The sequence below is a fragment of the Gekko japonicus genome, unplaced genomic scaffold (assembly GCF_001447785.1).
Source record: "Gekko japonicus isolate JY-2015 unplaced genomic scaffold, Gekko_japonicus_V1.1 scaffold2682, whole genome shotgun sequence".
NCBI lineage: Eukaryota > Metazoa > Chordata > Lepidosauria > Squamata > Gekkonidae > Gekko > Gekko japonicus.
Window position 1 is genome coordinate 208998 of NW_015168735.1, and position 10815 is coordinate 219812.

General features: G+C 41.8%; 1 protein-coding gene across 1 annotated transcript; it reads right to left on the reverse strand.

The window, feature by feature from the left end:
• Positions 1-153: 153 nt before the first annotated feature.
• SOD1 (superoxide dismutase 1, soluble) lies at positions 154-10322 on the reverse strand. Its single transcript, XM_015415610.1, has 5 exons — positions 10181-10322; positions 4526-4619; positions 3981-4050; positions 2094-2211; positions 154-1032 (listed from the first exon to the last, which is right to left on the reverse strand). The coding sequence occupies exons 1-5, from the start codon at positions 10253-10255 to the stop codon at positions 922-924; spliced, it is 468 nt and encodes a 155-aa protein (XP_015271096.1). The 5' UTR covers positions 10256-10322; the 3' UTR covers positions 154-921.
• Positions 10323-10815: the final 493 nt, after the last annotated feature.

Consider the following 10815-nt stretch of genomic DNA (forward strand, 5'->3'; position numbering starts at 1 on the left):
ACCCACTGGTTCTCCCATTTTCACAACAGACTAATAGTAAGTGGGTTCAGGGCTTAGTGTTTTAAAACAATTTTAGACAAATTTGCCACTCACTTTTTACTAGTTTTCTTTTGTACCACTACCCATCAGGGTCAACTCACTGTGTTAGTCAAAACAAGTGTAAAAGCATGAATGTTTTATAAGTGAAGCATAATCCTGAAAAGTTCCTGTTACTAAATACATGGACACGTGACAGATATAAAGCCAATTAACTTTGTGAAAGCTACTATCCACGTTAAAGCTATTCAGATAGCTTTAAATGTGTTTCAGTATTTTCTTTAGCTCAAGAACAGGCTTCGAAAAGTAAACAACCCTACAGCTCCTTAGGTGAAATTAAATAAACCACTACTTGTCATTGTTATTAGCAGAATTGTAAACTGATTTAGAAACCAGCTTTAGTTAAGCCACAGATTTCCATATGTTAAACCAGGGCTAAAACAAACTCAAGACTTCACTTGAACTCCTACAATGTATTACACATTTGGTCACAAAGAATGAACTGAATAACAGATTTCAAAGTAAGGCTATTTCAGCTTATTCACAGTACTTGATATAGTGGAAATGTAACTGCACATTGTGATCAGGTACAGCAATGAAAAATCCTTCCATGAGACTGATATGCTCTAACTTCAAACACTTTCTCCAGTGAAAGTGAAATGGTTATCCCAGAAGACTTTGTCTATGAGAAGTAATGAATCTGCATACCAGCAACAGCTCTTAGAATAATGTTCCAGTGCTACTTTAATTAATATAAAACAAACTTGTCATCTTAAATTCCATTAACAGAATCATGAAATTAAATGGGTTTTTTAACCCTAATTAACTACAGAATTACACAGGTACATTTACATTCCATATGAAGTGCTTTTTAGTCTTGAAGCTCTATGCCTTAGTAAGGCCAATCACACCACAAGCTAGACGAGCACCAGCATTTCCAGTCTTCAAACTTTCTTCATTTCCTCCTCTACCCAAGTCATCTTCTTTCTCATGAACCTAGAAGTGGCAGATAAATCAGAATTATCCCATGTTTTACAACAGCAAACAACTGAACCAACAGAAGTTATTTCTTAGTTCAACAATGATCTGAATATAAACCAAAATAGTTGGGAGAATCCATAGCCCTACACTCAAGGCAAACTGTTCAAAGTTCAGTACCAACACATTTGTGCCAAGACAATAATTACTAATGCTCACAAGTAGATTCTGTCTACATGTTTTAGGAAAAGATCATTTGATCAATGATTACAGTATTAACATTTTTGGCTGTAATCTCACAAGAATTCTTCGTTCACTCGGGTAACTGAAGACCCAATCAGATATGGACAGACTCCCCACCCACCCAGGTCTCAGGTTAACAGGAAACTTTAGAATTTGCACTTGTGGCTGAAAGAACCAATGTTTCCCATAAAGCCTAAGCTATAGTATACTTTCAGACTACAAGACTTTTCAAAAGCAATATCCCCAGTTTCTTTATACGTAAGGATTTAAGTACAACAATGTCAGCTTCTGGAGCAAAGTATTAAAAACACCCTCAGAACTACATGGTTCTATACTTCACATGAAACTTACAGCAAGAAGATTCTGCTATATTCAGAAAATCTGGGCTTCAAGAGCGTTGTTTCCATTTACACAGGATCTTATACACAACCTCCTGGCAAGTTATGCAAGCAAGTATGTATCAGCCAGCATAGTGGTTATTGTCAGACTATGATCTGGGAAACCCAGGTTTGAACCCCCACTTGCCATGGAGGCTAGGCCGGGTGACTTTGGGCCAGTTACACTGTCAGCCTAACTTACCTGACAGGATTGTTGTGAGGATAAAATGGAGAAGAGCTACTTTTGGTCATCGGGGAGAAGGGGAGGGTACAAATGAAGTCAATAAAGGAAATGAAAAGCAGCAGTTCTCTGTTTAAGCCTTACAGTCAGCCCATACCATAGACTTAGTACTTGAGATACACAGCAAAGATCTTCATCGATCTCCTAACCAAGATCATCAATCTGATACCCTTCCCCCACAGAACCTGTAGGGAGGCATATGTCACAGTAATACTTACCACCATGGAACGTCCAATAATTGAATGTGGTCCTGAGAGAGAAATTATATCATCCTGCATTGCCAATTTTGCCACACCTGAGGCATCTGCAGTCACGTTTCCCAGATCCCCAACATGCCTGGAATACAATTATTTGTCTATTTAGCTAGCAGATGCTAAATGAGGTTTTGCTGGGTGCTACTTGCCACACCCATTGTTAAAGATGGAAAGCTGATGGCTTCAGTGAACTGTAGTCAAGCGTTAAGATACTACAACTCTATCACACTAAATTTACAAGTTAGCACAATACCTAGCTTCTATATGCTATATCTGCTTAATATTTTCTCCATCTTGGTAAGAAAGCCTTTTTCAGCCATGTAACCTAGCTATGCCTAAAAGCCATGAAAATGAGTCCTGAGTTGACAAGGAAGGTCAAAATCAAGGACCAAAAACTAGCATTAATCTTAAACACTGGCGGGTAGCTTTAGTATCCTGTTCTAGCAACTGCCATGCTGATCCTTTACTGATGTCCAAATACTGGAATTCTCCACACACACAATTCCAACAGCATCAGCTATAACAGCAACACAGGGAGAGGTATTTAGAGTTTTGGTGTACAGAATTCTAGGAGGTTCTAAAGAGTTCAGATGGGGTTCTACTTGCAATTTAGAGTTCCCTCATTAGGGAACTGATGCTTTCAGTGTAATGGAAATGCTCTCAAGTATTGACGCCTGACTGTATAGTTGTTATACTGCTTGTTCTAGTTCTTGTATTTTATGTAATCCTGAATAAACTACATGCAGGACAAAGTTCTCTTGGTCTGAATCACATATGACTAAACCAATACCCTATTTCAGTATTTTTCAAGAGATGGTGTATGAATTACCTACATTTACATGCTTTCTTTTAAGTAGCCGAAGGAGCTACTTGACACATTTACTATTCATAGGCAGTTAAAAATCACCTGATGGGCACAAGACTCATTGTTACCTGCTACAGCTGGGCTGCTGCAAAGCACTGAATGATTATCAACAATTTATATGTTGAAATGGTCAGGCACTAAAGTTATTTACCAACATGGCTTTTAGAACGGATAAAAGGAAGTACTTCTTCACCCAAAGAGTGATTAACACAAGGAATTCACTGCCACAGGAAGTGGTGGCAGCTACAAGCATGGACGGCTTCAAAGGGGAATTAGATAAGCATATGGAGCAGAGGTCCATCAGTGGCTATTAGCCACAAGGTATAGATAGGGACTCTGGTGCAAGTGATGCTCTGTCTTCTTGGTGCTTCGGGGGGGTCAACAGTGGGAGGACTTCTAATGTCCTGGCTCCACTGGTGGACCTCCTGATGGCACCTGGTATTTTTGGCCACTGTGTGATACAGAGTGTTGGACTGGATGGGCCTTATGTTCTTAAGTTCAGTTCTGTAACTGAACTGACAAGTAAGTTTGGGTAGAAAAACTCTCTTGGGCCCTAGAGATAGCATTAAGTATGCTACGGCCAGAATAGGGAGAAATCCAAAGTCTAGGGATGCAAAAAAGGTATGAAGCATCACAAGTAAAACAGTGGTAAAGGAAGAAAAATTCACAAGACAGTCTGAATAATGGATTGTGGATTAAGTATCCGTGACAATCTAGCTTGCAAAAAAAATCCACACATGGCCTTCAAATAAAAAAGGTGTGGATGGGAAGCAGTGTGGTAATAGGGGCAAATGAGTAGGAATTATGGATATGCTAGTGTGAGCAAACTTCAGAGGATGGCGGAAGACAGAAAGGCCTGGTGTGATCTGGTCCATGGGGTCGTGAAGAGTCGGACTCGACTGTGCGACTGAACAACAACAACGAAGTGTGACCTTATGAAACAGTGCCTTAAAGTCACAGAAGGTAAGAAATTGTTCTATGCTCACCTCACTGCATCCTCTGGCCCACCATGTGTTTTGTTCTCAGGATTGAAGTGAGCACCTGCACTGGTACATCCTGTCAAAAGGTACCAAAATATCAACATCTCTCCACATACAAACATTACACAAATCAGTATTGGCAACTCTTTCCATGAACACCCTTGGTGGTATTTTAGACACTTAAAGTAGTACACCTAGTCAGTTAACATGTGCATGGTCACCTATTCTCATTTTACTTTTTAAAAACACTTGTGAAAATTCTGTCATGAATGCCAATTCTTTCTTCACTAAGACTTGACAAGAGTTCCTGTGCTTGCAGACATATGCTAGGGTGATACACTATATTAAGAACTGAAGATAATATACAAACACCTTCAAGGCCTCCATCGCAATTCTACAGAAGCACTGAATCAATTTATAATGCTCTTGACAATTTTACTATTAACACTAATGATTTACTGCAATGTAATAACCCAAATTCTATTCTTATATCAATGTCATCAAAACACATACACAGTAGCTATCAATAATTAAAGCATAATTAATATTACCATTTGTGTTGTCTCCAAATTCATGGACATGAAATCCATGTTTTCCTGGAGTCAAACAGTCAATATGTCCTGAAATAAATACTGGTCCATTAGCCTGAAACAAAGAAAACAAACCTGAGATATTTGTCAGAAACCATTTCTATCTTCAGTACAAGACAGTTTGATCTCTTCAACATTTAATTAAGCCAAAAGAGACCTAACATTCTTTTCAGAAAAGCCGAAAGTGCTGATCTTTAGTCATTTAACTGGCTTCTCAACATTAGCAGGAAAATCTTTCTTCTTTATTGTCTTTCCTTGCTCTCCAGCAATGGTGTTCTAGTAGCATGCTGTACAGAGGTGTAATGGTTTAAGACACATGCTTAAGCATGTGAGTCTGTAGCAGTAAAGTCACCACTGTTGAGGGAAATGGCAGTTGGAGACTCTTAGAAATTACACCGACTTGTCTTGGGGCATGCTCTTCTGCTGGTTATTTTTGTGACCTCCACATGGTATCTAATGTTTAAAATGGGTTGCAGCACAATGCCCAAGACTTCCGGTGTACACTTCTCTAAGCTTCTTCCCCACAGTTCAAACCTAAGAGATTCTGTATGAAGAAGTTTTTTAGGATATTAAAACTAGAAGCAGACTGCAAAGAGCTCCAAAAGAATCTACATAAACAGAATGAATAGGCAACAAAAGGCACATGGGGCTTAAAGTAACCAAAAGTAAACTACTGTACAGAATTAAAAATGCTAATTTCATGCATATGTTGATGGGATTAGCACTGACTACCTAGGAAAGGAATGCTGGTTGTAGCAGACAGTTCAATGAAAACGTAGCATCTGTATATGCCAATTTGTTGTAGTGGTTAAGAGCATGGACTCTAATCTGGGAGAACCGGGTTTGATTCCCCATGCCTCCACTTGCAGCTGCTGAATGACCTTGGGCAAGCCATAGTTCTGTCAGAGCTGTTCTTGAAAGAGCAGTTTCTGTCAGAGCTCTCTCAGCCTCACCTACTTTACAGGGTGTCCGTTGCAGGGAGGGGAAGGGAAAGGAGTTTGTAAGCCGCTCTGAGACTCAGTGAAGGGCAGGGTATAAATCCAATCTCTTCTTCTTCTAAAGGTGGGTGACTGAGAATGAAAATGTGCAGCAGCAAGAAAGCTAAATCCCTACTAGAATTATTAGGAAACATAACAAACAAAACAGTACCCTGCCTTTGTATTCCAGAAAAATACGGTGAAGACGGAGTTATTCCGCCAAGCATTCAACAACTTGGATTGAGTATGTAGCACTTTATAGTCGCCTTCCTGAGTAGGTTATACTGTGTGTAAATTGTGATTTTAATGTTTTGTAGATTGTTTTAGACAAGCTGTTTTATTGTTGTACGCCGCCCTGAGCCGCTTCGGCGGGAGGGCGGGATAAAAATCAAATAAATAAATAAATAAATTTATTTTGAATACTGGGTGCAGGTCTCCAGTAAGGGAGCTAAAAGTAGGCAACCAAACTGGTCAAGGAATCGGAGCATCCTTCTAACATGAAAAGGTGATTTGCACCTTTGAAGGTTATATCATATGCAGTACTGAGTCCAACCCATTGCTTACATTACAACTCAGATCACACTATGGAATTGATGGACACAGAAGAAACACTTTACACGCAACGTACACTCTTAACTTAGAAAAGATGCTGCTACAAAATATGGCAATGACCACTGGTTCAGATGGCTTTAAAGGGAAATTAAAAAAACATTCATGGAAAGCAGTTCTACCAATGGGTATTGGCTATGATACCTAAGCAGAACCTCTAGAGTTGCAGGTAATATCTTACTGAATACCATTTGGTGGAGACCAACAGTGCAGAACCCTCTCCCAAATGGCCCATGCTAGACCAATTTTGTTAGACCTTGGAAGCGAAGCAGATTTTGCCCTGTGTAGTACTTGGATGGACAACCAGCAAGGAAGTACAGGGTCTATCCAAAGGCCAGCCACAGAAAACTATCTCTGAACTTCTCTTGCCTTGAACACCATAAGTCAGCTGCAACCTGATGGCAGTTCACATCATACACCAACAGTGCAAAATGATTACTGTCTTCAGGGCCTGCACTGAAACTAAGACTACTGCCTAAATAGATGCATTCAGCAATGAAGTATTCCTCTTTAATAAAATGTTTCTTATACTGGAATGTCTCATTAAACCGGTTATAAAGTTATCCTTTATTCCAACAAACCTGTTAGGTAGGACAGGGAGAAAGTGCTATTTTCTGAAGTTTACAGTGAGCTTCATGATTTAAGCAAGGATTTTAAGAAGGACATCTCATTCTCAAAGCTACGTCCTACAGTAGTGTGTATTGCTCAAATCTGCTGTAGCAAGCAGAGAATCCTGTGCAATATGACAAGGACAAGCGAAGTTTAATTTAACATATCCCAGCCAAGCAAAATGCACGTTAAACAGCCTTGAGCAAAAGAGCTTACAAAATTAGCTTGTCATCTTTAAGCTTGTACTACTACACCTTTACTACTTAGTCAGTGAGTTAACAGGGTTACATATTCTCAGCTAGCCACGAAGAATATGTTTAAAACAATATTTTATTGCAGTGTTAAAATGGAACCATGGGGCACAATTCTACAGCAGAAAATGGCCACGTATCAAGAGGTTAACTCGAGCAGCAGCCAAGCAGTTTCCAAACCAGGGGCAGGCAACCTCCAGCACCTGCCTACAGTAGTACACCAGACCATTTTGCTTGGTGCTCAGGGCCAGGTATCTGTTCAGGCAAATGAGGTACCAGCAGCACTGCTGGGGCCGGCAAGGCAGGAGAAGGAACTAGGAATGGCTTATGCCCATCTCCACCTCCCAAACCTTCACAGCCAGCTGCTGAGTGCTAGAGGCATATCTGGAGATGCTGGCAGTTCCTCTGGGGCCTGGAATGCTCCCAGCATGTCTGGCTCAGTAGAGCCCTCATCCACCCCCTTCCATGTCATTCTGATTGCCAGTACACCAACATCTTCCCAAGTAAGTGCTGCATTTTTTGGTCCTTGACCCAAAAAAGTCACTTACCTGTATGCTATGGAACTGTGGCACTGCAGTCTTACAGGACAACTTGTCATAGAATAACTGAGCCTAGCCTCAAGCATCACTTTGGCTATTTTCATGAACACAGATTTGTACAAAATTAGCACTAATTCACAAGCTATGGTACATACGTATTACAGAGATATCTTACACAATATGCAAGTGCGGCTTTACTGATAAAGCTGTATATGGTTGAATCAAAATGTTCAAATGTTTGGAATGTTCTGGTCGTAGACCATGAATAAAACCTATCCTATCCTACTACAGAAGTCACTACCATGTTTGTTTTGTAGAATATTTACTTGCAGAAAAGTGCCTAGTATAGATAAGGACACCCAAAAGACCATATGATCAGAGGGACCTTATCATTCCAGTCTTGGTTTCTTGGCCTACTTACACTGTCTCCCAATCTGTTTCCAGGCACAATTCAAGGCACTGATGTTGACCTTTAAAGCCCAGAACTATTTAAAGGAGGAAGCCCTTGAGTGGTGCTCAGAATGAGCATGATGCCATGTGAATATTCCCTTTAATTATAGGGCGTCCTGCTCTCCATGCAAATAAAAATATCCATGCAGGAGTAAACCTAGGTGGAAATAGTGCTTTCCAAGCTAAGTACTTTTTATCTCCTATTTGATTTTGTTGGCAGCTCATGTTCCTCCCTGTGAGCTGTTAAATTAAAAACCACATCAAACTAAGATCCAAAAAAAGCAAGCTAGTGCATTCCAGAAACTGATTGTTAACTGCCTTAAGGATTTTTAAAGTTAAAGATAAGACACTTTTAATTAAGAATGTTCCCAGCAACACAGTGCCTTTAATATCAATAGAGTACTGGATTTTTTATATGTACTGCTGTGACAGTAAGTTTGTGTATCAAATTCAAAACCACTCAAACATACTGCCACTTAGACCAGTTCTGTAGTATTCACAAGTAGTATTGTGAAGTATTGCTGCAGTATTGTTCCAAGACTAAAAGCAGTTACTGCCAAAACAAACAAACCACAACCTGATTAGGAATGATCAAAAACAAAGCTACCCAAGTTAGGAATTGGATATTTGCAGGCCTGCAGATACAGAGGACAAACAATAAACCTGACGACTATGGACTGTTTAGAAATAAAAATGATTGCCAACTATATTTAATGCTTATTACGTGCATCTCCTATCCACCTTCCAACATGTACATTTTCATGCAGTGTTACTCTCACAACCTCCTAAAACCTGTTTGCCCAATGGATTCCGGCTCAAAACTCACCCCTTGGCTCCCTCTCCCTAGGTTGCTCTCCAGCAGCTATGACTCAGCAATTCTCTTTCTTTAGGGCGGGGAAGAGCACAGCGCAGGTTCACAGCACATTCTCCTCTTATCTACTATGAAATAAGTACCCAGATAACCTTGCAACTATGTTGAAAATATATTCCAGGGCAGGGGAAAGTAAACCAAAAGTCCAAAACGGTCAAGAACCTAAGTATACTACATCAGATTTTCATTTTGCAAAAAATACTGCATTCAAACAAAAGGGGCGAAACTGTAAGAGCTGTTCCTTGCATTTGAAACGTCAGATGAAGCAGGATTTGCTGAATGATTTGGGGGGGGGGGGGGTTTCCATTCCCCAGACACACAACCCCCTCATTAGGCTTTAATAACTGCCCACCCCGTTTGTCTGTTTTGGTTGCACCAGAAAACTCCTTAACACGGGTCAACTGCTTCATAAACCCGGGTTAAAGCATAACTAGTCAAAAGCCTCCCCACTTGACTTTGCACGGGTTCAGCACCTTGTTTAAGAACAACAGCAAATTCATTTACAGCAAAAAGACAGCACTCTTAATACAACAAACTAACGGACCTTGTTTAAATTGTGCGGTAATCCAGACAAAGCCAGCGATAATTTGCGCGCCGGTGTCACAGAGCTCGGGAGTGCAAACAATACGTAGTCGTTTGCGCACCGGTTGCAGCGCTCTTTGCACGACGAGCCCCACGTGGAAGTTTTTTGCCTAGGCAGCATCACGTTTAAATTGGGCCCTAGCCGACTTGCACACACCGGCACCAGTGTTCCCTCTAAGCTGAGTTAGTGTGAGCTAGCTCAGTTTTTTAGCCTCTGGCTCACACATTTCTGTCTTAGCTCAGGAAGGATGGCTCCAGAGCAAACTAATTTATGCAGCAGCCAAATCTCCTGCTCACAACTTTAAGGCCAGTAGCTCACAAAGTAGAATTTTTGCTCACAGGGCTCCATAGCTTAGAGGGAACATTGAGCCAGAGTCAAGAATGGCAGCGCTGCGCATCTCTCAACAGACCGGGTCGTAACTGCGAAGCCAGAAATGCCATTGTAGAGGTCGCCCGCAGCAACGGCACACTGACGTACCGACGGATACTTTTACTTGTCACTAAAAAACGGTGCGCCTGCATTACCCACCCCTCAGGTTCCTACCCTACCCGCCGCGTTCCCAGGAAACCTTGAGCCGGGACGGAGGACTGCCGTGGGCAGGCTACCGTCTCAGCGCGCGCAGTGGTGGGCACAGCCACCGAGCAGGCCCTCCGCGCTAGCAGCCTGGGGCCAAGAAAGCGCGTTACGCTCCCGCCACACAAACGCTGGAGAGGGGGACGGGCCTTGCCTTCTGCTCAAAGTGAACGACGCCCTTGACTTGGGTCTCTCCGGTCAAGACACACACAGCCTTCAGCGTCGCCATATTTCTCCCGTCAACAGCACCTCCCGCAGACAAGCCGTTCGAGCGCCTACGCTGCCAGACCTACCCTTCCAGCAACTTCTTATAGCCTCCGGTTGACGTCTTCCTTCCAATCACAACGCCCGGTTTTGTTTCAATGCTCGCCTTCACGAGAATGTGCGGCCAATCAATCTGCAGCTTTTCTTCAACCGGAAAAGAACAAAAGCCTCCTCCCATACGAACTTCGAACATTCCCCCCATTTCTGATTGTGTGGGGTGGGTTTCTGGCCTGGAGACATTTCCCAGTTTGACCGTCATTGCTGAACAAAGCAGAGCTGTTCTCGATAAGCGGCTCAAGAATCACAACCTCCGTAAGCGTCCCAGGAGCAGGGCTAACAGGGAAGGGCAGCTCCCTTTTTGCCTCGGGCATCAGTGCTCGATGATCTCTCGGCTTCGATTTCCTAATCGTGGATTAAGTGGGTTATAGGTTGAGCTCTGTCTGTTCCTTGCTACATTTTCGCAGAATTTTCCTCTAGGGATTGCAAGGATTAAAGTATATGAATGACCTGGTGCAACTATTCTTT

Bases quoted from the DNA above. Each gene is read 5' to 3' on its own strand.
- SOD1 (XM_015415610.1), bottom strand. From the start codon at position 10,255: ATGGCGACGCTGAAGGCTGTGTGTGTCTTGACCGGAGAGACCCAAGTC. The intron at 4,620-10,180 runs GCAAGGCCCGTC...TCTTTGTTTCAG, and splicing joins TCGTTCACTTTGAGCAGAAG to GCTAATGGACCAGTATTTAT. The intron at 4,051-4,525 runs GTAATATTAATT...ACCTTTTGACAG, and splicing joins ATTTGGAGACAACACAAATG to GATGTACCAGTGCAGGTGCT.